This window comes from Tinamus guttatus, unplaced genomic scaffold (assembly GCF_059628265.1).
Source record: "Tinamus guttatus ecotype Peru unplaced genomic scaffold, ASM5962826v1 Tinamus_guttatus_pri_ptg000617l, whole genome shotgun sequence".
Lineage (NCBI taxonomy): Eukaryota > Metazoa > Chordata > Aves > Tinamiformes > Tinamidae > Tinamus > Tinamus guttatus.
This window is the reverse complement of record NW_028289151.1, coordinates 401,403-424,820: the sequence shown is the minus strand read 5'-3', so window position 1 is coordinate 424,820 and position 23,418 is coordinate 401,403. Positions and strand designations below refer to the sequence as shown.

The 23,418-nt window shown below is 65.0% G+C and overlaps 2 protein-coding genes and 1 non-coding gene across 3 annotated transcripts; all 3 read right to left on the bottom strand.

The window, feature by feature from the left end:
* Positions 1 to 1,953: 1,953 nt before the first annotated feature.
* On the bottom strand, positions 1,954 to 16,556 carry LOC148592372 (suppressor of SWI4 1 homolog). Its single transcript, XM_088535154.1, has 12 exons — positions 16,526 to 16,556; positions 14,413 to 14,583; positions 12,398 to 12,499; positions 10,954 to 11,004; positions 9,812 to 9,982; positions 8,005 to 8,081; positions 7,251 to 7,358; positions 4,912 to 5,035; positions 4,753 to 4,831; positions 3,702 to 3,831; positions 2,367 to 2,521; positions 1,954 to 2,198 (listed from the first exon to the last, which is right to left on the bottom strand). Exons 1-12 carry the CDS (start codon positions 16,541 to 16,543, stop codon positions 1,954 to 1,956), a joined length of 1,431 nt encoding a protein of 476 aa, XP_088391280.1. The 5' UTR covers positions 16,544 to 16,556.
* Positions 2,259 to 2,337, bottom strand: LOC148592373 (small nucleolar RNA SNORD105). Its single transcript, XR_015913948.1, has one exon. It is a non-coding gene; the product is annotated as a small nucleolar RNA SNORD105 (small nucleolar RNA).
* A 2,610-nt stretch (positions 16,557 to 19,166) lies between the features above and the next one.
* LOC148592371 (retinol dehydrogenase 8-like) lies at positions 19,167 to 22,792 on the bottom strand. The gene is made up of 6 exons (XM_088535128.1): positions 22,693 to 22,792; positions 20,175 to 20,336; positions 19,923 to 20,102; positions 19,752 to 19,845; positions 19,468 to 19,651; positions 19,167 to 19,399 (listed from the first exon to the last, which is right to left on the bottom strand). Exons 1-6 carry the CDS (start codon positions 22,790 to 22,792, stop codon positions 19,172 to 19,174), a joined length of 948 nt encoding a protein of 315 aa, XP_088391254.1. The 3' UTR covers positions 19,167 to 19,171.
* Positions 22,793 to 23,418: the final 626 nt, after the last annotated feature.

Below are 23,418 nucleotides of genomic sequence, written 5' to 3'. Positions count from 1 at the left end.
CGGGAATGGGACAGGAACGGGAGCGGGAATGGGACGGGAACGGGAGTGGGAACGGGACGGGAATGGGACGGGAACGGGACGGGAATGGGACAGGAGCGGGAATGGGATGCGGACGGGAACGGGAGCGGGAACGGGACGGGAATGGGACGGGAGTGGGAACGGGATGGGAACGGGGACGGGAACGGGATGGGAACGGGAGCAGGAACGGGACGGGAATGGGACGGGAGCGGGAACGGGACGGGAATAGGATGGGAACGGGACGGGAATGGGAGCGGGAATGGGACGGGAAAGGGAGTGGGAATGGGATGGGAAGGGGAGCAGGAATGGGAACAGGACGGGAAGGGGAGCAGGAATGGGACAGGAACGGGACGGGAATAGGATGGGAACGGGAGCGGGAATGGGATGGGAACGGGAGGGGAGTGCGAGCGGGGGTGCTCCCATGGGAGCAGGATGTGGGAGCTCCCATGGGAATGGGATGGAGGGCTCCGATGAGAATGGGATGGGAATGGGATGCAGGAGGGGGCTCCCATAGGAACAGGATGGGAGCAGGATGTGGGGAGCCTCCCTTGGGAGCAGGATTGGGGGTCCCATAGGAACAGGATGGAGGACTCCCATGGGAATGGGATGTGGAGGGGCTCCCATGGGAACGGGATGGGAGGCTCCCACAGGAGCGAGATTGGGGGGAGGGGGCGGTTCCCATGGGAATGGGATGTGGAGGCTCCCATGTGGATGGGATAAGGGCAGACAATGGGGATTCCCAGGGTAGAGACAGGATGGAGACTCCCATGGAATGGGATAGAGGCTCTGACACGGACAGGACAGCGGGGGCTCCGATGGGAGTGGGACAAGCGTTCCCATGGGAACAGTGCAGGCGCTCCGATGGGAACGGGATGGGGGCGCCGATGGATGGGATGGGAGCTCCCATGGGAATGGGATGGGGGCTCCTCACGGCTGCCCCCTTCCCACCGCCCATTCCCCCTTCCCACCGCCCATTCCCTCCTTCTTTCCAGGCCTTCAACCAACTGAAGCGGCGGCTCCGCAGGCTCCGGAGCGGCCGGAGCCCCTCAATAAAGTCACTCCCATCCGCACCGCGGAGTCGGGAATTCCAAAGCGCCGCCAGTCGCTTTATTTGCCGGGAGCCGCTCGGCTCCGCGCGCGCGGGATGCGGGAAGGGAATGCATGTTCCATGAGTTATCCCGGTGTTATCCCAGCCCCCGGAGCCTTGCATTATCCCGGTGCTATCCCGGGCGCTGGAGACATTCCGTCATCCCAGTGCAACTGCCGGAGGCTTTTTGTTATCCCAGAGCTGCCCCAGTGACGGGAGCCGCTCGTTATCCCGGTGCTTCTGGAGACTGTCGTTATCCCGGTGCTATCCCAGGCACCGGAGACCTCCGCGATTCCGGAGCCGCTCATTATCCCGGTGCTATCCCAGGCTCCGGAGCCCCTCGTTATTCCAGAGCTACCGCAGTCCTGGGAGACGCTGCTCATCCCAGCACTACCCCAGGCACCGGAGATGCTCGTTATCCCGGTGCTATCCCAGGTCGTTATCCCGGTGCTATCCCAGGTCGTTATCCCGGAGCTACGGCCCGGGAAGGGTCAGGACCCGCTCCCAGCGCCTGCCTGGTGCCCCCCAGCCGTGGGGCAGCCCCCCAAGCTGTGGGGCAGCCCCATGGCCACCCCTGGGTGCTCCCTCCTGGATTGGGTGCTGCCCCTTCCTGCTTCCCGCCCGCACCGGGATTGCGGGACACTCCGGAATGGCGGGACACGCTGGGAAGCCACGCGGAGCCGGACAAGGGGGGAGCAGCGCCGGGGTGGTGGGATCCTCTGGAATGGCGGGACACTCCGGGAAGCCACGTGGAAAAGGGCGGAGTGGGTGGCACCGGGATCGTGGGACACTCCGGAATGGCAGGACCCTCTGGAATGGCGGGATGCTCCGGGAAGCCACGGGGACGCTCAGCGCTTCCCGCCGCGGCCGCGTGCGGAACGCCGGAACAGCCGCGTGGTCCCGCGCGCTCCGGCCAGGCCGGCCGGCGGGAGCATCCGCCGGGATCCGCGTCCCGGCCGCCCGCGGGGCCGTGAGTCCCTGCGGCCGGAGCCGCTCGTCCCGCTCTTCCCGGGCCGCTCCGGGCGCCGCTTCCGCGGCGGAGCGGATCCCGCGGGGCCCCGTTTCCGCTTGCCGCTCTTCCGCGGGAACAGATCTGGGAAAGAGGGAGAGGCTCAGGGCGCTGCCGGGATAACCGGCGGGATCCGCGGGAGCCGCCGGGAGCCTCAGTGCGTTTACTTTGAACCAAAATCACGGTTTTTCAGGGTTTTTGGTGTCATCATCGGCTCCCGGATGCGGCCGGCGCCGGCCGCGCGGCGCTCACCCTCGTCCGGCTCCTCTCCCAGCTCCTGCCGGTAGTACTCGGCATCGCTCCCGTCGGATGACGCCGCGTCCGCCGCCGCCTCCGGCTGCTCCGGCGCTCCGGGGTCCTCGGCGTCGCTGTCGCCGTCCCGGCGCATCCCGGCCAGGCTCTTCTTCCTGCGGCGCCAGCCGGGGATTGGGAGGCCATGGAGTGGGAGGCCGGGGATTGGGAGGCCACAAAGTGGGAGGTTGTGGATTAGGAGGCCATGGAGTGGGAGGCCATGGATTGGGAGGCCACGGATTGGGAGGCCACGGCTCAGGAGACCACCAATTGGGAGGTCATGGATCGGGAAGCCACTGACTGGGGAGTCATAGAGTGGGAGGCCGCAAAGTAGGAATTTGTGGATTAGGAGGCCATGGATTGGGAGGCCACGGCTCTGGAGACCGCCAATTGGGAGGCCATGGATCGGGAGGCCATGGATCGGGAAGCCACCGATTAGGGAGTCATGGAGTGGGAAGCCATGGATCGGGAGGCCACAAAGTGGGAAGTTGTGGATTAGGAGGCCATGGATTGGGAGGCCATGGATTGGGAAGCCATGGCTCAGGAGACTGCCAATTGGGAGGCCACGGATCGGGAGGCCATGGATCGGGAAGCCACCGACTGGGGAGTCATGGAGTGGGAGGCCATGGATCGGGAGGCCGCAAAGTGGGAAGTTGTGGATTAGGAGGCCATGGATTGGGAGGCCATGGATTAAGTGACCACCAATTGGGAGGCCATGGATCGGGAAGCCACCGACTGGGGAGTCATAGAGTGGGAGGCCATGGATTCAGAGGCCACAAAGTGGGAGGTTGTGGATTAGGAGGCCACGGAGTGGGAGGCCATGGATTGGGAAGCCACGGCTCAGGAGACAGCCAATTGGGAGCCCATGGATTGGGAAGCCACCGACTGGGGAGTCATGGAGTGGGAGGCCATGGATCGGGAGGCCGCAAAGCGGGAGGTTGTGGATTAGGAGGCCACAGAGTGGGAGGCCATGGATCGGGAGGCCACAAAGTGGGAAGTTATGGATTGGGAGGCCATGGCTCAGGAGACCGGCAATTGGGAGGCCATGGATCGGGAAGCCACCGACTGGGGAGTCGTGGAGTAGGGAGGCCATGGATTGGGAGGCTGCAAAGTGGGAGGTTGTGGATTAGGAGGCCACGGATCGGGAGGCCACAGATTAGGTGACCACCAATTGGAAGGCCATGGATGATGAGGCCACGGCGTGGGAGGCCGTGGATTACGAGGCCGCAGAGTGGGAGGCCATGGATTAGGAGACCCCCCAATTGGGAGGCCGTGGATCGGGAGGCCCCCGGGTACCTGTGGGCCTCGCGCCGCCTCCGCTTGCGCTCCACGTCCTCCTCCTGCTTCCTGCGCCGCTCCGTGCGGAGCCGCAGCTTCTCCTCCCTCCGCGCCAGCAGCTCCTGCAGCTCCGCTTCCGTCTTGTGCACTGCGGCGGGGAGGTCGCGCTGAGCCCCGCCGCATCCCGGAGCTGCGTCCCGAGATCCCGGAGCCGCGTCCCGACATCCCGGAGCCACGTCCCGACATCCCAGAGCCACATTCCGGCATCCCGGAGCCGCATTCCGAGATCCCGGAGCCGCGTTCCGAGATCCCGGAGCCGCATTCCAGCACCCCGGAGCCGCGTCCCGACATCCCGGAGCCGCGTCCCGACATCCCAGAGCCGCGTCCCAGCACCCCGGAGCCGCATCCCGCGATCCCGGAGCCGCGTCCCGAGATCCCAGAGCCGCATCCCGTGATCCCGGACCCGCATCCCGAGATCCCGGAGCCGCATGCCGAGATGCCAGAGCCGCATTCCGGCATCCCGGAGCCGCATTCCGAGATCCCGGAGCCGCGTCCCAGCATCCCGGAGCCGCATCCCAAGATCCCGGAGCCACGTCCTGGCATCCCGGAGCCGCGTCCCGGCATCCCAGAGCCACATGCCAGGATCCCGGAGCCGCATCCTGAGACCCCGGAGCCGCATCCCGTGATCCCGGAGCTGCGTCCTGAGACCCCGGAGCCGCATTCCGAGATCCCAGAGCCGCATCCCGCGATCCCGGAGCCGCGTCCCGAGACCCCGGAGCCGCGTCCCGAGACCCCGGAGCCGCATTCCGAGACCCTGGAGCCGCATCCCGAGATCCCGGAGCCGCATCCCGCGATCCCGGAGCTGCGTCCCGAGACCCCAGAGCCGCATCCCGAGACCCCAGAGCCGCATCCCGAGATCCCAGAGCTGCATCCCGCGATCCCGGAGCTGCGTCCCGAGACCCCAGAGCCGCATCCCGAGATCCCGGAGCCACATTCCGAGACCCCGGAGCCGCATCCTGCGATCCCGGAGCCGCGTCCCGCGATCCCGGAGCCGCATCCCGGCGCTCACCGAAGCGGTGGTAGAGCACGTTGCCCTGCGCCAGGCCCTCCTCCACCTTGACCAGCTGCAGCGTCAGGCGAGGCCCGATCTGTGGGGCAGGAAGGGGGGCAGGCTGAGCCCCACGGGGTCCCCCCGTGTCCCCCCGTGTCCCCCGTGTCCCCGTGTCACCTCGGTGAGGCGCACGGCGCTCTGCTGCGCCCGCATGTTGCCGCGGCCGGCGCAGGCCTGCGGCAGCTCCAGGGTGTTGTGGGTCCCGTCCTGCTCCGCTTCGCTCTCCGAGAGGTTGATGTCCCTGCGGGGACGGGAATATGGGGATGGAGGGGGGCGTGGGATGGAGAGGGATACACGGGGATGGAGAGGGACGCGTGGGATAGAGTGGGACGCATGGGATGGAGAGGGACACGTGGGGATGGAGAGGGATGCGTGGGATGGAGAGGGACACAGGGGGATGGAGAGGGACACGTGGGATGGAGAGGGATGCGTGGGATGGAGTGGGACGCATGGGATGGAGAGGGACACGTGGGATGGAGAGGGACATGTGGGATGGAGCGGGACACAGGGGGATGGAGAGGGACACATGGGATGGAGAGGGACACGTGGGATGGAGTGGGACATGTGGGATGGAAAGGGACATGTGGGATGGAGAGGGACATGTGGGATGGAGAGGGACATGTGGGATGGAGAGGGACATGTGGGATGGAGCGGGACACACGGGATGGAGAGGGACACGTGGGATGGAGGGGGATACACGGGGATGGAGAGGGACACGTGGGATGGAGAGGGACACGTGGGATGGAGAGGGACACGTGGGATGGAGAGGGACGCGTGGGATGGAGAGGGACACGTGGGATGGAGAGGGACGCGTGGGATGGAAAGGGACGCGTGGGATGGAGAGGGACACGTGGGATGGAGAGGGACACGTGGGATGGAGAGGGACGCGTGGGATGGAGAGGGACGCGTGGGATGGAGAGGGACGCGTGGGATGGAGAGGGACACGCGGGATGGAGAGGGACACGCGGGATGGAAAGGGACGCGTGGGATGGAGGGGGATACACGGGGATGGAGGGGGACACAGGGACACGCAGGGATGGAGAGGGACACAGAGGGATGGAGAGGGATGTGTGGGGACAGAAAGGGACATGTGGGGAGGGAGAAGGACACAGGGATGGAAAGGGATGTGCAGGGATGGAGAGGGACACATGGGGATGGAGAGGGACACGTGGGATGGAGAGGGACACACGGGGATGGAGAGGGACATGTGGGGAGGGAGAAGGACACAGGGATGGAGAGGGACACATGGGGATGGAGAGGGACACACGGGGATGGAGAGGGACATGTGGGATGGAGAGGGACGCGTGGGATGGAGAGGGACATGTGGGATGGAGAGGGACACGTGGGATGGAAAGGGACGCGTGGGATGGAAAGGGACGCGTGGGATGGAGAGGGACACGTGGGATGGAGAGGGACATGCAGGGACATGCAGGCATGGAGAGAGACACACGGGATGGAGAGGGACACGTGGGATGGAGAGGGACGCGTGGGATGGAGAGGGACGCGTGGGATGGAGAGGGACACACGGGGATGGAGAGGGACATGTGGGATGGAGAGGGATGCGTGGGATGGAGAGGGACATGTGGGATGGAGAGGGACGCGTGGGATGGAGAGGGACGTGTGGGATGGAGAGGGACGTGTGGGATGGAGAGGGACGTGTGGGATGGAGAGGGACGTGTGGGATGGAGAGGGACATGTGGGATGGAGAGGGACATGCAGGGACAAAGAGACAGAAAGGGACACACAGGGATGGAGAGGGACATGTGGGATGGACAGGGACATGCAGGGACATGCAGGGATGGAGAGGGACACGTGGGGATGGAGAGGGATGTGGAGCTGGGAGAGGGGGACAGAGAGGGACACATGGAGCTGGAGAGGGACACGGGGAAAAGCGGGGATGGAGAAGGGCCCTTGGGGATGGTGGGGGACGCAGGGGGACACTTGGGGACGCAGGGGACATATGGGGACAGCGGGGGATGCTTGGGGACGCAGGGGACCCTTGGGGATGGTGGGGACCCTTGGGGATGGCAGGGGACACTCGGGGATGGAGAGGGATCCTTGGGGACTCAGGGGGACCCTTGCGGACACAGGGGGACATGCGGGGGACCCTTGGGGACGCTGGGGACCCTTGGGGGTGGCAGTGACACTTGGGGGTGGTGGGGACACTTGGGGGTGGCAGGGGACACGTGGGGATGGAGGGGGACATGTGGGGGACCCTTGGGGACATGCGGGGGACACGTGGGGATGGCAGGAGACCCTTGGGGACGCAGGGGACCCTTGGGGGTGGCGGGGGACCCTTGGGGATGGTGGGGACACTTGGGGGTGGCAGGGGACACGTGGGGATGGAGGGGGACATGTGGGGGACCCTTGGGGACATGTGGGGGACCCTTGGGGACATGCGGGGGACACGCGGGGATGGCAGGGGACCCTTGGGGACACTCGGGGACAGCGGCCACCTGACGAGCAGCTCGCTGATGTCCTCCAGGCGGCCCAGGTTGGGGAATTTCTCCTGCAGGAGCTTCCGGAGGCCGCGGCTGACGCCAACGGGAACCACCTTGACGCTGCTGCGGGGCCGGGAATCAGCGGGATGCGGATCCCGGGAAGAGGGGCCGCGTCCCGGGAAGAGGGGAGGTGTCCCGGGAAGAGGGGAGGCGTCCTGGGAAGAGGGGAGGTGTCCCGGGAAGAGGGGAGGTATCCCGGGAAGAGGGGCCGCATCCCGGGAAGAGGGGGGTATCCCAGAAAGAGGGGATGAATCCCAGGAAGAGGGGCCACATCCCGGGAAGAGGGGCTGAATTCTGGAAAAAGGGCCAGATTCTGGGAAGAGGGGCCACATTCCAGGAAAAGGGGCTGCATCCTGGAAAGAGGGGCTACATTCCAAGGGGAAGGGCTGTATCCTGGAAAAGGGGCCATGTCCCAGGAAGAGGGGCCATGTCCTGGGAAAAGGGGCTGTGTCCCGGGAATAAGGGGCCACATCCCGGGAAGAGGGGCTGCATCCCAGGAAAAGGGGCCGCATTCTGGGAAGAGTGGCCTCATCCAGGGAAGAGGGGCTGCATCTTGGGAAAACGGGCTGCATTCTGGGAAAAGGGGCTGCATTCCAAGGTGAAGGGCTGTGTCCTGGGAATAAGGGGCTGCATCCCGGGATAGGGGCCGCATCCCGGGATAGGGGCTGCATCCCGGGATAGGGGCTGCATCCCGGGATAGGGGCCTCACTAGTGCCGCAGGTCCAGGAGCTGCGAGTCGGAGTCGTAGCTGACCAGGAGGCAGCGCTTGATGCTGTTGAGGTTGACCTGGGGACATCAAGGGACATCGTGGGGACACCTCGGAGACATCATGGGGACGGCGTGGGGACATCAGGGGACAGCGCGGGGACACGTGGGGACAGCGTGGGGACACCATGGGAACACTGCGGGGATGGCATGGGGACACCATGGGGACATCATGGGGACATCATGGGGACAGCGCAGGGACATCGTGGGGACATCGCGGGGACATCAGGGGACAGCGCAGAGATGTCAGGGGACATCATGGGGACATCGCGGGGACGGTGTGGGGACACCATGGGGACATCATGGGGACACCGTGGGGACATCGCGGGGACGGCGTGGGGACATCAGGGGACAGCGAGGGGACGTCAGGGGACATCATGGGGACACCATGGGAACACTGCGGGGATGGCATGGGGACACCATGGGGACATCGTGGGGACACTGCAGGGACACCGTGGGGCTGTCACGGGGACATGGTGGGGACACCAAGGGGACATCGCAGGGATGCTGTGGGGACACCGTGGGGAAACTGCGGGGACACTGCAGGGACACTATGGGGATGCTGTGGGGACACTATGGGGACACTGCGGGGATGACATGGGGACACCACGGGGACATCGTGAGGATGTCACGAGGACATTGCGGGGATGCCATGGGGACACCGTGGGGACATCGCAGGGACACCATGGGGACGATGTGGGGACACCATGGGGATATCACGAGGATGCCGTGAAGATGCCATGGGGACGTCACGAGGACATCATGGAGACACTGTGGGGACAGTGCAAGGACAGCATGGGGACAATGTGGGGACGCCATGGGGATATCACGGGGACACCACGGAGACACCGTGGGGATATCATGGAGATGTCGTGGGGACACCGTGGGGACATCACAGGGACGCCACGGGGATACCGTGGGGAAACTGCTGCAGGAATGCTATGGGGACAATGTGGGGACACCATGGGGACAATGTGGGGACACCGCGGGGACATCATGGGGATGCTGTGAGGACACCTTGGGGACATCGTGGGGATGCTGCAGGGATACCATGGGGACACTCTGGGGATGCCATGGGGATGCTGCGGGGACACCATGGGGATGCTGTGGGGACACTGTGGGGACGCCGTGGGGATATCACAGGGACACTGTGGGGATATCATGGGGACACCGTGGAGACATCACAGGGACACCAAGGCGACACTATGGGGAAATTGCAGGGACACTATGGGGACACCACAGGGACGCTGTGGGGATGCTGTGGGGACACCATGGGGACACTGCGGGGATGACATGGGGACACCGTGGGGATATCATGGGGATGTCGCAAGGACATCACGGGGACACTGTGGGGACAGTGCGGGGACAGCATGGGGACAATGTGGGGACGCCATGGGGATATCACAGGGACACCATGGGGACAATGTGGGGATATCATGGAGATGCCGTGGGGACACCGTGGGGACATCACAGGGACGCCACGGGGATACCATGGGGAAACTGCTGCAGGGATGCTATGGGGACGCTATGGGGACGCCATGGGGACAATGTGGGGAAACTGCTGCAGGGACACCATGGGGACAATGTGGGGATATCGTGGGGATGCCATGGGGACACCGTGGGGACATCACAGGGACGCCACGGGGATACCACGGGGAAACTGCTGCAGGGAAGCTATGGGGACAATGTGGGGACGCCATGGGGACAATGTGGGGACGCCATGGGGACAATGCGGGGACGCCGCGGGTCACCTTGTGCACGTTGATGGCCGGGAACATGTTCTGCAGGACGGTGGCCACGAGCCGCACGTGCCGGCCGGGCTCCCCGAAGTTGCTGAGCACGAGCAGCGGCGGCTGCCGGAACTGCTGCTCGTGCATGCGGTGCCGCCGCAGCGCCGCCACCACGTCCCGCACCAGCGCGTACTGCGGGGACGGCGCGCGTGGATGCGTGTCCTCGTCCCCAGCCCCTGTCCCTGTCCCCAGCCCGTGTCCCCATCCTCATCCCATGGCCCTATCCCCATCCTGGCCCTGTGGCCCCATTCCCATCCCGTGTCCCCATTCCCATCCCATGGCCCCATTCCCAGTCCCGTGGCCCCATCCCCGTCCTGGTCCCGTGGCCCCATTCCCATGTCCTCATCCCCATCCCGTGGCCCCATTCCCATCCTTTGTCCCCATTCCCATCCTGTGTCCTCATCCCTGTCCCGTGTCCCCATTCCCATCCCGTGTCCTCATCCCTGTCCCATGGCCCCATCCCCGTCCTGGCCCCATGTCCCCATTCCCATCCCATGTCCCCATTCCCATCCCATGTCCCCATTCCCATCCCGTGTCCTCATCCTCATCCCATGGCCCTATCCCCATCCTGGTCCCGTGGCCCCATTCCCATGTCCTCATCCCCATCCCGTGGCCCCATTCCCATCCTTTGTCCCCATTCCCATCCTGTGTCCTCATCCCTGTCCCGTGTCCCCATTCCCATCCCGTGTCCTCATCCCTGTCCCATGGCCCCATCCCCACCCCGTGGCCCCATCCCCATCCTGGCCCCGTGTCCCCATTCCCATCCCGTGCCCTCATCCCTGTCCCGTGTCCCCATCCCCGTCTCGTGGCCCCATTCCCATCCTGGCCCCGTGGCCCCATCCCCATCCCGTGTCCCCATCCTCAGCCCGGCCCCGTGTCCCCATTCCCATCCCATGTCCCTATTCCCATCCCATATCCCCGTTCTTATCCCGTCCTGTGTCCCTATCCCATTCTGCATCCCCGTCCCCTTCTCACGTCCCCATCCCATCCCTTGTCCCTATCCCACGTCCCCATTCCCTTCCTGTGTCCCCATCCCATTCCATGTCCCCATTCCCTTCCCGTGTCCCTTGTCCCCATCCCATTCCGTGTCCCTGCGCACCCACCTGCGTCACCTTGAACGTGAGGGTGGGACCTCCCGGCAGACGGAAGATTTTCTGCAGGAAAAGGAGCCGGTGCCGGATGAGGCGGGATCGGGATGCGGCCCCCCGGGAAGGAGACGGCACCGCCCGCCGATCCCGAAAGGGCCCCGGTGATTCCCAGGGATCCCAAAAGGTCCCGGTGCTTCCCAGGGATCCCCAAAGGGCTCCACCAATTCCTGGAGATCCCAAAAGGGCCCCGGTGCTTCCCAGGGATCCCCAAAGGGCTCCATTAATTCCCAGAGATCCCAAAAGGGCCCCGGTGCTTCCCAGGAATCCCCAAAGGGCTCCATCAATTCCCAGAGATCCCAAAAGGGCCCCGGTGCTTCCCAGGAATCCCCAAAGGGCTCCATCAATTCCCAGAGATCCCAAAAGGGCCCCAGTGCTTCCCAGGGATTCCCAAAGGGCTCCACCAATTCCCAGAGATCCCAAAAGGGCCCCGGTGCTTCCCAGGGATCCCCAAAGGGCTCCAGCAATTCCCAGAGATCCCAAAAGGGCCCCGGTGCTTCCCAGGAATCCCCAAAGGGCTCCATCAATTCCCAGAGATCCCAAAAGGGCCCCGGTGCTTCCCAGGAATCCCCAAAGGGCTCCATCAATTCCCAGAGATCCCAAAAGGGCCCCGGTGCTTCCCAGGGATCCCCAAAGGGCTCCATCAATTCCCAGAGATCCCAAAAGGCCCCGGTGCTTCCCAGGGATCCCCAAAGGGCTCTACCAATTCCCAGAGATCCCAAAAGGGCCCTGGTGCTTCCCAGGGATCCCCAAAGGGCTCCATCAATTCCTGGAGATCCCAAAAGGGCCCCAGTGCTTCCCAGGGATCCCCAAAGGGCTCCATCAATTCCCAGAGATCCCAAAAGGGCCCCGGTGCTTCCCAGGGATCCCCAAAGGGCTCCATCAATTCCCAGAGATCCCAAAAGGCCCCCGGTGCTTCCCAGGGATCCCCAAAGGGCTCCATCAATTCCCAGAGATCCCAAAAGGGCGCCGGTGCTTCCCAGGGATCCCCAAAGGGCTCCATCAATTCCTGGGGATCCCAAAAGGCTCCGCTGATTCCCAGGAAGCCCAAAAGGCTCCATCAATTCCTGGGGATCCCCAAAGAGCTCCGGTGCTTCCCAGGGACCTCAAAAAGGCTCTGGTGATTCCCAGAGACTCCCAAAGTCTCTGGTGATTCCCAACGATCCCAAAAGGGCCCCAATGCTCCCCAGGGAACCTAAAAAAGCTCCAGCAATTCCCAAACATCTCCAAAGGGCCCCAGTGATTCCCAGACACCCCAAAAGGCTCTGGCGCTTCCTGGGGATCCCAAAACGCTCCATCAATTCCCAGGGATTCCAAAGGGCTCTGGTGCTTCCCGGGGACCCCACGAAGGCCCCGCCACCTCCCGGGAATGCCGCCGCTTCCCGGGAATGCCGCCGCTCACCAGGTTGATGCTGCAGAGGGTCTTGGAGAGCACCAGGAAATGCGTCACCCCCAGCGGCCCGGCCACTTCCACGAAATCCCGCAGCGAGTTCCGCTTGCGCACCTGGGGGACAGGGCTCCCATGGGAATCCCGGGAATTCCAGAGGGTCCCGAGGGGTTCCCAGAGGGGTCTCTGCGATGCTGGGGGTCCCTGGGGGGTCCCAGTGGGTTCCTGGGGTTCCCGGGGATTCCAGGGGGCTCCCAGTGAGTTCCCATCTGTCCAGGCAGTCCTGGAGGGTTCCCAGTGCATTCCCAGTGTGTTCCTGGTGTGTTCCCAGCAGGTTCCCAGGGGTTCCCAGTATGTTCCCGGTGTCCTAGTGTGTTCCCAAGTGGTCCCAGTGTGTTCCTAGGGATTCCTGGTGGGTCCCAGTGTGTTCCCGGGGTTCCCGGTGTGTTCCCAGGGGATCCCGGTGAGTCTCAGCGTGTTCCCGGTGTGTTTCTGGCAGTACTGGTGTGTTCCCAGAGGTTCCCAGTGGGTCCCGGTGGTTCCCAGTGCATTCCCAGTGTGTTCCCAGAAGTTCCCAGTGTGTTTCCGGGGGTTCCTGGCGGTTCCCAGGGACTCCCAGCGCATTCCTGGTGTGTTCCCAGTGTGTTCCCAGCGGTTCCCAGTGCATTCCCGGTGTGTTCCCAGGGATTCCCAGCTTGTTCCTGGTGGTTCCCAGGGACTCCCAGCGCATTCCCGGTGTGTTCCCAGGGACTCCCAGCTGGTTCCTGGCAGTTCCCAGGGATTCCCAGCTCATTCCCGGCGGTTCCCAGGGACTCCCAGCGCATTCCCGGTGCGTTCCCAGGGACTCCCAGTGCATTCCCAGTGTGTTCCAAGGGATTCCCAGTGTGTTCCCGGTGCATTCCGGTGTGTTCCCAGTGTGTTCCCAGGGATTCCCAGCTCGTTCCTGGCAGTTCCCAGGGTCTCCCGGCGCATTCCCGGTGTGTTCCCAGGGACTCCCAGCGCATTCCCGGTGTGTTCCGGTGCGTTCCCAGGGACTCCCGGTGCATTCCCAGTGTGTTCCCAGGGACTCCCAGCGCATTCCCAGTGTGTTCCCAAGGATTCTCAGTGCATTCCCGGTGTGTTCCCAAGGATTCCCAGTGCATTCCCGGTGTGTTCCCAGGGATTCCCAGCGCATTCCCGGTGCGTTCCCAGGGATTCCCAGCTCGTTCCTGGCGGTTCCCAGGGTCTCCCAGCGCATTCCTGGTGTGTTCCCAGGGACTCCCAGCGCATTCCCGGTGTGTTCCCAGGGACTCCCAGCTCATTCCTGGTGGTTCCCAGCGCATTCCCAGCGCATTCCCGGTGTGTTCCCAGGGTCTCCCAGCGCATTCCCGGTGTGTTCCCAGTGGTTCCCAGTGATTCCCAGTGTGTTCCCAGGGATTCCCAGCTCGTTCCTGGCAGTTCCCAGGGTCTCCCGGCGCATTCCCGGTGTGTTCCCAGGGACTCCCAGCGCATTCCTGGTGTGTTCCCAGGGATTCCCAGCTCGTTCCCGGCGGTTCCCAGGGACTCCCAGCTGGTTCCTGGTGGTTCCCAGGGATTCCCAGCTCGTTCCTGGTGGTTCCCAGGGACTCCCAGCGCATTCCCGGTGTGTTCCCAGGGATTCCCAGCTGGTTCCGTGCGGTTCCCAGGGATTCCCAGCGCATTCCTGGTGCATTCCGGTGTGTTCCCAGGGACTCCCAACGCATTCCCAGTGTGTTCCCAGTGTGTTCCCAGTGGTTCCCGATGTGTTCCCAGGGATTCCCAGTGCATTCCCGGTGTGTTCCCAGGGACTCCCAGCTGGTTCCTGGCGGTTCCCAGGGATTCCCAGCTCGTTCCTGGCGGTTCCCAGGGTCTCCCAGCGCATTCCCGGTGTGTTCCCAGGGACTCCCAGCGCATTCCCGGTGTGTTCCCAGCGCATTCCCAGCTCGTTCCCGGTGTGTTCCCAGGGTCTCCCAGCGCATTCCCGGTGCGTTCCCAGGGATTCCCGGTGCATTCCGGTGCATTCCGGCGCTCACCCGCAGCGCCCGCGCCGTGTAGGGCTCCATGAGGCGCCGCAGGTCCCGCTCCAGCTGCCGCACGCAGCGGCCCGGCCGGCCCCGGTGCAGGACCAGCGAGTGCGGGACGCGCGCGAAGGCGCCCTGCGCCCGCGCATGCGCCGCGGCCCGGAGCCGCCGCTGCTGCCGGCTCTGGGGGGGAATGAGGGGAGGGTGAGACACCCCGAAACAGCACAGAGCACCCCGAAACAGCAGAGAGCACCTCAAAACAGCCCAGAGCACCCCAAAACAGCCCAGAGCACCCCAAAAGAGCAGAGAGACCCCCTGAACTGGCACAGAGCCCCCCAAACCGCAGCCGCCGCTGCTGCCGGCTCTGGGGGGACGGAAACGGGGTGAGACACCCCGAAACAGCACAGAGCACCCCAAAACAGCCCAGAGCACCCCAGAACAGCATAGAGACCCCTGAAACAGCATAGAGACCCCTAAACCGCCACGGAGCCCCCCGAACCGGCACAGGGCCCCCCAAACCGCAGCCGCCGCTGCTGCCGGCTCTGGGGGGGACGGAAACGGGGTGAGACACCCCGAAACAGCACAGAGCACCCCAAAACAGCATAGAGCACCCCAAAACAGCCCAGAGCACCCCCAAAGAGCAGAGACCCCCCCGAACCGGCACAGAGCCCCCCGAACTGCAGCCGCCGCTGCTGCCGGCTCTGGGGGGGAATGAGGGGAGGGTGAGACACCCCAAAACAGCACAGAGCACCCCAAAACAGCAGAGAGCACCCCAAAACTGCAGAGAGACCCCCAGAACAGCCCACAGCCCCCCGAACCGACAGAGAGCCCCTCAAACCAGCACAGAGCCCCCCAAACTGCAGCCGCCGCTGCTGCTGGCTCTGGGGGGACGGAAACGGGGTGAGACACCCCGAAACAGCACAGAGCACCCCAAAACAGCATAGAGCACCCCCAAAGAGCAGAGAGACCCCCCCGAACCGCAGTCGCCGCTGCTGCCGGCTCTGGGGGGACGGAAACGGGGTGAGACACCCCGAAACAGCCCAGAGCACCCCGAAACAGCACAGAGCACCCCAAAACAGCAGAGAGACCCCTGAACCGGCACAGAGCCCCCCAAACCGCAGCCGCCGCTGCTGCCGGCTCTGGGGGGGATAGGGGCAGGGTGAGACACCCCAAAACAGCACAGAGCACCCCAGAACAGCAGAGAGCACCCCAAAACAGCAGAGACCCCAAAACAGCAGAGAGCACCCCAAAACAGCAGAGAGACCCCAAAACAGCAGAGACCCCAAAACAGCAGAGAGATCCCCAAAACAGCAGAGAGACCCCTGAACCGGCACAGAGCCCCCCCGAACAGCCCACATCCCCCCAAACAGCCCAGAGCCCCCCCCAAACACCCCCGACCCCCCAAACCGGCACAGACCCCCCCCGATAGCACAGAGCCCCCCAAAGAGCAGAGACCCCCACAAACCAGCACAGAGCCCCCCGAACCGGCACAGAGTCCCCCAAACACCCTAGACCCCCCCCCAAACAGCCCAGACCCCCCCCAAACACCCCCGACCCCCCGAACCGGCACAGAGCCCCCCCCAAACAGCCCTGACCCCCCCCAAACCAGCCCAGCCCCCCCCAACACCGCAGACCCCCCCCCAAACACCCCAGCCCCCCCCACCCTCCCCCCCATCCTCCTCCTCCCCCCCAACCTCCACCTGCCCCTGGGGGGGCCCAGACCCCCCCCCCCCACCCCCCTCCCGGTACCCCCCCCTCCTCCCGGTCCCCCCCGGTGCCCCCCTCGTTCCTGCCCCCCCCCCCGTTCCCCCCCTCCTCCCGGTGCCCCTCTCGTTCCTGCCCCCCCCCCCCCGTTCCCCCCCTCCTCCCGGTGCCCCTCTCGTTCCTGCCCCCCCCCCCCGTTCCCCCCTCCTCCCGGTTCCCCCCTCGTTCCTGCCCCCCCCCCCGTTCCCCCCCTCCTCCCGGTGCCCCCCTCGTTCCTGCCCCCCCCCCCCCCGTTCCCCCCTCCTCCCGGTCCCCCCCCCCGGTGCCCCCCCCGTTCCCCCCCTCCTCCCGGTCCCCCCCTCGTTCTTGCCCCCCCCCCCCGTTCCCCCCCTCCTCCCGGTTCCCCCCTCCCCGCCCGAACCTTCTTCGCCCGCCCCATGGCCGCGCCGCCACGCGGGGCCGCGGCACTTCCGGCGGCGCCACCCCCCGCGCGCTCCGGGCACTTCCGCCCCGTGCCCTTCCCGCCTCTCCGGCGCGGCGCTCCCGAACGTTCCGTCCCCCCCGCGCCCCGCGCCCGGCCGCTCGCGTTCCGCCCCGCGGCGGGGTCACGCGTGTCCCCCCATGATCCAATGTCACCCCCCCCCGATCCAATGTCACCCCCCCCGATCCAATGTCACCCCTCCCGGTCCCGTGTCCCCTCCCGGCACAGGCGACGCCACAGAGCGGTGACCAAGCGCATTTTATTGCAGCGATGGCACCAGGAGCCTCCTACGAGACCCCCCCCCGTGTCCCCAAAGCCCCCCAGTTTCCCAAATCCCCTCCGAATCTCCCCAAATCTCCAGGTTTTCCAGGGCTCCTCTGGTTCCATAAAGTCCCCCCCGCTGTTCCCCAAAGCCCCTCCTGGTTCCCCAGAGCCCCCCAAGTTCCCCAAAGCCCCCCGAGATCCCAAAGCCCCCCGAGATCCCAAAGCCCCCCGAGGTCCTGCTCCATCCCTAGATTCCTCAAAATTCCCCCGGAAGCCCCTCAGGACACCCCCAGACATCCCCAAATCCCCCAAACTCCTCCCAAAATGGGGAGCCCAGACCCGTGATCCCCCCAATTCCCCCACAGGCAAAATCAGTGTCATGGTGGTGGCCCTGGTCATTGGACTTGGGTTGGCCCTGGTGGTGGCCCTGGTCGTTGGGCTGGATTTGGCCATGGTCATTGGACTGGGCTTGGCCCTGATGGTGGCCCTGGTTGTTGGGCTGGGGTTGGCCATGGTCATTGTACTGGGCTTGGCCCTGGTGGTGGCCCTGGTCGTTGGGCTGGGGTTGGCCCTGATGGTGGCCCTGGTCGTTTGTCTGGATTTGGCCCTGGTCATTGGACTGGGCTTGGCCCTGGTGGTGGCCCTGGTCGTTTGTCTGGATTTGGCCATGGTCATTGGACTGGGCTTGGCCCTGGTGGTGGTCCTGGTCGTTGGGCTGGATTTGGCCCTGGTGGTGGCCCTGGTCGTTGGGCTGGGGTTGGCCCTGGTCATTGGACTGGGCTTGGCCCTGGTGGTGGCCCTGGTTGTTGGGCTGGGGTTTGCCCTGGTCATTGGACTGGGCTTGGCCCTGGTGGTGGCCCTGGTCGTTGGGCTGGGGTTGGCCCTGGTCATTGGACTGGGCTTGGCCCTGATGGTGGCCCTGGTCGTTGGGCTGGATTTGGCCCTGGTCGTTGGACTGGGCTTGGCCCTGGTGGTGGCCCTGGTCGTTGGGCTGGGGTTGGCCCTGGTGGTGGCCCTGGTCGTTGGGCTGGGGTTGGCCCTGGTCATTGGACTGGGCTTGGCCCTGATGGTGGCCCTGGTTGTTGGGCTGGGGTTGGCCCTGGTCATTGGACTGGGCTTGGCCCTGGTGGTGGCCCTGGTCGTTGGGCTGGGGTTGGCCATGGTGCTGCTGTTGGCCGTGGGATAGCCATGATGTTGGCGGTGGCCATGACATTGGCCATGCCCTTCAGGTGGCCACGGGGAAGGGGAGGGTGGCCATCATGGCTATTATGAGGGCATTGGCCATGCTGTTGACCATGGCCTTGGCCATGGGCCTGGTGTTGGTCATGGTAATAGGGGTAGTCATGGTGGTGGCCATGGTATTGAGGATCGTGATTATAGTGGTGACCATGGCATTGATGTTGGCCATGGCATTGGTGTTGGCCATGGTGATGGCCATGGCATTGAGATTGGCCATTGTGTTGGCCATGGCATTGATTTTAGCCATGATGTTGACCATGGTGCTGGTGTTGGCCATGGCATTGGGGTTGGCCAAAGTCATGGCCATGGCGTTGGCCATGACTTTGGTGTTGGCTGTGGCATTGGTATTGGCCATGGCATTGATGTTGGCCATGGCACTAACCATGGCCTTGGTGTTGGCCATGATGTTGACCACAGCCTTGGTGTTGGCCATGGCATTGGTGTTAGCCACGGTGTTGATGTTGGCCATGGCATCGGTGTTAGCCATGGTGTTGGTGTTGGCCATGGTGTTGATGTTGGCCATGGTGTTGGTGTTGGCCATGGCATTGACATTGGCCATGGCCTTGATGTTGACCATAGCATTGGCGTTGGCCATGGTGTTGGCCTTGGTGTTGGCCAACACCAAGGCATTGTTGTAGGCCATAGCATTGATGTTGGCCATGGCATTGACATTGGCCATGACGTTGATGTTGACCATAGCGTTGATGTTGGCCATGGCATTGACATTGGCCATGGCATTGATGTTGACCATGGCGTTGATGTTGACCATGGCGTTGACGTTGGCCATGGCATCGACATTGGTCATGGCGTTGGCCAACACCAAGGCATTGGTGTTGGCCATAGCATTGATGTTGACCACGGCGTTGGTGTTGGCCATGGCATTGGCCTTGGTGTTGGCCATGGTGTTGATGTTGGCCATGGTGCTGGTGTTGGCCATGGAATTGACATTGGCCATGGCCTTGATGTTGACCATGGCATTGTCATTGGCCATGGTGTTGATGTTGACCATAGCGTTGATGTTGGCCATGGCATTGATGTTGGCCATGGCATTGACGGTGGCCATGGCCCCGGCGCCGCCGACGCTCACGCCGGGCCCACGGCGCGGGGCCGGCAGCAGGCGCACGTGAAGCAGCGCAGGGCGGCCATGCAGAAGCGCAGCAGGGCGCCGTGCCGGAAGAGCATCCGGTGGAGGCTCCGCACCGACAGCTCTCCGGTGGGATCGGCGTACTTGAGCGCCACGAGCGGCGTGTAGAGCGCGTTGGTCTGCGTGCGCAGCGCCGGCCGCGGCGACGCCACCACGCGCGCCACCACCTGGGGACGCCGCGGAGGTCGGCGACGTCCCCGCCGCCGTGTCCCCCCATGTCCCCAACGTTCCCCACCTCGGCCACCTCCTCGGGGCTCTGCCCCAGCGTGGCGAAGATGTCCCGCGCGGCCGGCACGTAGACCTCGCGGAAGTAGCGCACGGTGTCGGCGTCGGCGCCCGCCAAGTCGTCGCGCGCGATGTCCTCCATGAGCTTCAGCTCGAAGTCGGTCTTCACGGGGCCCGGCTCCACCATGGAGACGCTACGGGGCAGGGATCGGGATGGGGATCGGGATGGGGATGGGGATCGGGATCGGGATCGGGATGGGGACGCGTCGCGCGGCCGCTGGCCGCGGCGCTCACTGGACGTTGAACTGCAGCAGCTGCACGGCCAGGCTCTCGCAGAGCCCCTCCACGGCGAACTTGGACGCGGCGTAGACGTCGTTGAAGACGATTCCTGCCACCGCAACGATCCTGAGCGCGCCGCGCCGGGGACAACCCGCGCGCGCCGCGTCCCGCCGCCGCCGTCCTCACCCTGCAGCCCCATGACGCTGCTGATGACCACGATGTGGCCGCGGCGGCGGCGCTTCATGCCGGGCAGCACGGCCTGGATGACGCGCGCGGCGCCGAAGACGTTGGTGTCGAAGAGGCGCTGCATGTCCTGCACCGGGACGCTCTCCAGCGGCCCCACGCGCCCCACGCCGGCGTTGCTCACTGCGGCGCGGCACGCCGATGCCACCGGCGCCTCCCGCCGCCGCCCGCCCCCTCGGTGTCCCCGGTGCTCACCCAACACGTCCACGTGTCCCCCGGGGATGGTGGCCACGCACTCGGCCACCGAGCCGGCGCTGCAGACGTCGAGGCGCTCGATGCGCAGCGTGCGGCCCAGCGCCGGCCCCGCCGCCGCCTCCAGCGCGTCGCGTTTGCGCAGGTCGCGCATGGTGGCCACGACTGCGGGGAGCGGGCACGGAGCCGCTTAATCCTCTTGGATAACGCGGCCGCTAATCCCCCCGCCGGGATAATCCCGGGACACGGGGCGGCCTCCGCGTGCCGCGGGCGCCCGTGCATGGAGCAGCGTGGGGAGGGCACTCGTGTGCATGCGTGCAGCGCGCTTGCATGCTGCCAGTGCACCACGGTTGCATGCATGGCATTGCAGGGTGCATTTGTGTGCACACCGCAGCGCGATTGCATGCTCCCGGTGCATTGCTGTCCCATGCATGGCGCTGCAGGGTGCATGCTTGCAGCATGCTTGCATGCTGCCAGTGCACCACGGTTGCATGCATGGCACTGCAGGGTGCACTTGTGTGCGTGCTTGCAGCATGCTTGCACGCTCCTGGTGCATTGTGGTCCCATGCATAGCACTGCAGGGTGCACAGTGCGTGCTTGCAGCGTGCTTGCATGCTGCCAGTGCACCACGGTTGCATGCATGGCATTGCAGGGTGCATTTGTGTGCACCCCGCAGCGCGATTGCGTGCTCCCGGTGCATTGCTGTCCCATGCATGGCGCTGCAGGGTGCATGCTTGCAGCATGCTTGCATGCTGCCAGTGCATCGTGGTTGCATGCATGGCACTGCAGGGTGCAGAGTGCACGCTTGCAGCGTGCTTGCACGCTCTGGTGCATCACGGTTGCATGCATGGCACTGCAGGGTGCACTTGTGTGCGTGCTTGCAGCATGCTTGCACGCTCCTGGTGCATCGTGGTCCCATGCATGGCGCTGCAGGGTGCAGTCTGTGCATGCTTGCAGTGCACTTGCATGGTCCCGGTGCAGCACGGTCACACGCACGACACTGCAGGGTGAGGGTGTGCACACTTGCATGCTCCTGCTGCAGTGCGGTCGCATGCACCGCACTGCGGGGTGCACTCGTGTGCATGCTTGCAGCGCGCTTGCATGCTGCCGGTGCGCGGTGGTCCCATGCATGGCACTGCAGGGTGCAGTCTGTTCATGCTTGCGGAGTGCTTGCATGCTCCCGGTGCATTGCAGTCCCATGCACAGCACTGCAGGGTGCACAGTGCGTGCTTGCAGCGAACTTGCATGCTGCCAGTGCATCACGGTCGCATGCATGGCACTGTAGGGTGCATTTGTGTGCACCCCGCAGCGTGCTTGCATGCTCCCGGTGCATCACGGTCCCATGCATGGCGCTGCGGGGTGCACTCGTGTGCATGCTTGCAGCGCGCTGGCACACTCCTGGTGCATCACGGTCCCATGCATGGGACTGCGGGGTGCACTCATGTGCATGCTTGCAGCGCGCTTGCATGCTGCCGGTGCGCGGTGGTCCCATGCATGGCACTGCAGGGTGCAGTCTGTGCATGCTTGCGGAGTGCTTGCATGCTCCTGATGCATTGCAGTCCCATGCACAGCGCTGCAGGGTGCACAGTGCACATTTGCAGCACATTTGTGCCCCCTATGCATTGCATGCCCATGTACACATATGCACACTTGCAGCACATTTGTGCCACCCATGCACTGCACCCCCATGCACACGTGTGCACACTTGCAGCACATTTGTGCCCCCCATGCATTGCACTCCCATGCACACTTGCAGCACATTTGTGCCCCCCATGCCCCGAAATCCCGTGCACACGTGCACACTTGCAGCATGTTTCTGCCCCCATGCACTGCACCCCCATGCACTGCACTGCAGGGTGCATGCTTACAGCACATTTGTGCCCCCATGCACTGCACCCCCATGCACACATGTGCACACTTGCAGCACATTTGTGCCCCCCATGCACTACACCCCCATGCACACTTGCAGCATGTTTGTGCCCCCATGCACTACACTCCCATGCACACATGTGCACACTTGCAGCACATTTGTGCCCCCCGTGCACTGCACCCCTATGCACACTTGCAGCACGTTTGTGCCCCCATGCACCACACTCCCATGCACACTTGCAGCACATTTGTGCCCCCCATGCATTGCACTTCCATGCACACATGTGCACACTTGCAGCATGTTTGTGCCCCCATGCACTACACTCCCATGCACACATGTGCACACTTGCAGCACATTTGTGCCCCCATGCACTACACTCCCATGCACACTTGCAGCACATTTGTGCCCTCCCCATGCACCGCACTCCCATGCACACATGTGCACACTTGCAGCACATTTGTGCCCCCCATGCATTGCACTCCCCTGCACACGTGTGCACACTTGCAGCACATTTGTGCCCCCCATGCACCACGCACGCACTGCGCCGCCACATGCACCCTGCACGCGTGTGCATTCCCCACGCAGCGCAGATCTCCGCACGCCCGTGCCCGCCCCCCACGCGCCCCACGCGCCCCCCAAGCCGCCCCTCACCCTGGTAGCGCTGCTGGGGGTCCCGCGCCAGGCGCACGGCCACGGCGAGGCCGATGCCGGACGAGCAGCCGGTGATGAGGACGGTGCGGGGCTCCGCCATCGCGCCGGGGATGAAGGCTCCGAAGGGATCAGCGCCCGGCACGTGGGGCAGGATCAGCCGCCGGAGCTGGAATGGGCGGGGGGGGCGCGGGGGGGCTGGGGGAACACAGGGGGTGGCCCCACAGGGGCTGCATGTGGGGCTGGGGGTCCCCAATATCTGGCTCTTCTGTGGGGCTGGGGGTCCCCAGGAGGGGCTGCATGTGGGGCTGGGGGTCCCTGGTATCTGGCCCTGCCGTGGGGCTGGGGCTCCCCACAAGGGGCTGCATGTGGGGCTGGGCATCCCCAGGAGGTTTCCCCACAGAGGGCTGCATGTGGGGCTGGGGGACCCCAGTATCTGGCTCTTCTGTGGGGCTGGGGGTCCCCAGGAGGGGCTGCATGTGGGGCTGGGGGGTCCCTGGTATCCGGCCCTGCCGTGGGGCTGGGGGTCCCCACAAGGGGCTGCATTTGGGGCTGGGGCTCCCCAGTATCTGGCCCTGCCATGGGGCTGGGGGTCCCCAGGAGGGGCTGCATGTGGGGCTGGAGGTCCCCAATATCTGGCTCTTCTGTGGGGCTGGGGGTCCCCAGGAGGGGCTGCATGTGGGGCTGGGGATCCCCATAAGGGGTGCATGTGGGGCTGGGGGTCCCCAA

What these genes read in the sequence shown, in the direction of transcription:
- LOC148592372 (XM_088535154.1), bottom strand. An exon ending in CGTGCTCTACCACCGCTTCG is followed by an intron (nt 3,832 to 4,752) that starts GTGAGCGCCGGG and finishes TCCCCGCCGCAG; the next exon opens with TGCACAAGACGGAAGCGGAG. An exon ending in AGGCGGCGCGAGGCCCACAG is followed by an intron (nt 2,522 to 3,701) that starts GTACCCGGGGGC and finishes CTGGCGCCGCAG; the next exon opens with GAAGAAGAGCCTGGCCGGGA.
- LOC148592371 (XM_088535128.1), bottom strand. Translation starts at nt 22,792, where the DNA reads ATGGCGGAGCCCCGCACCGTCCTCATCACCGGCTGCTCGTCCGGCATC. An exon ending in CCCCCAGCAGCGCTACCAGG is followed by an intron (nt 20,337 to 22,692) that starts GTGAGGGGCGGC and finishes CGCTCCCCGCAG; the next exon opens with TCGTGGCCACCATGCGCGAC. An exon ending in GCCCCGAGGAGGTGGCCGAG is followed by an intron (nt 19,400 to 19,467) that starts GTGGGGAACGTT and finishes CGGCGTCCCCAG; the next exon opens with GTGGTGGCGCGCGTGGTGGC.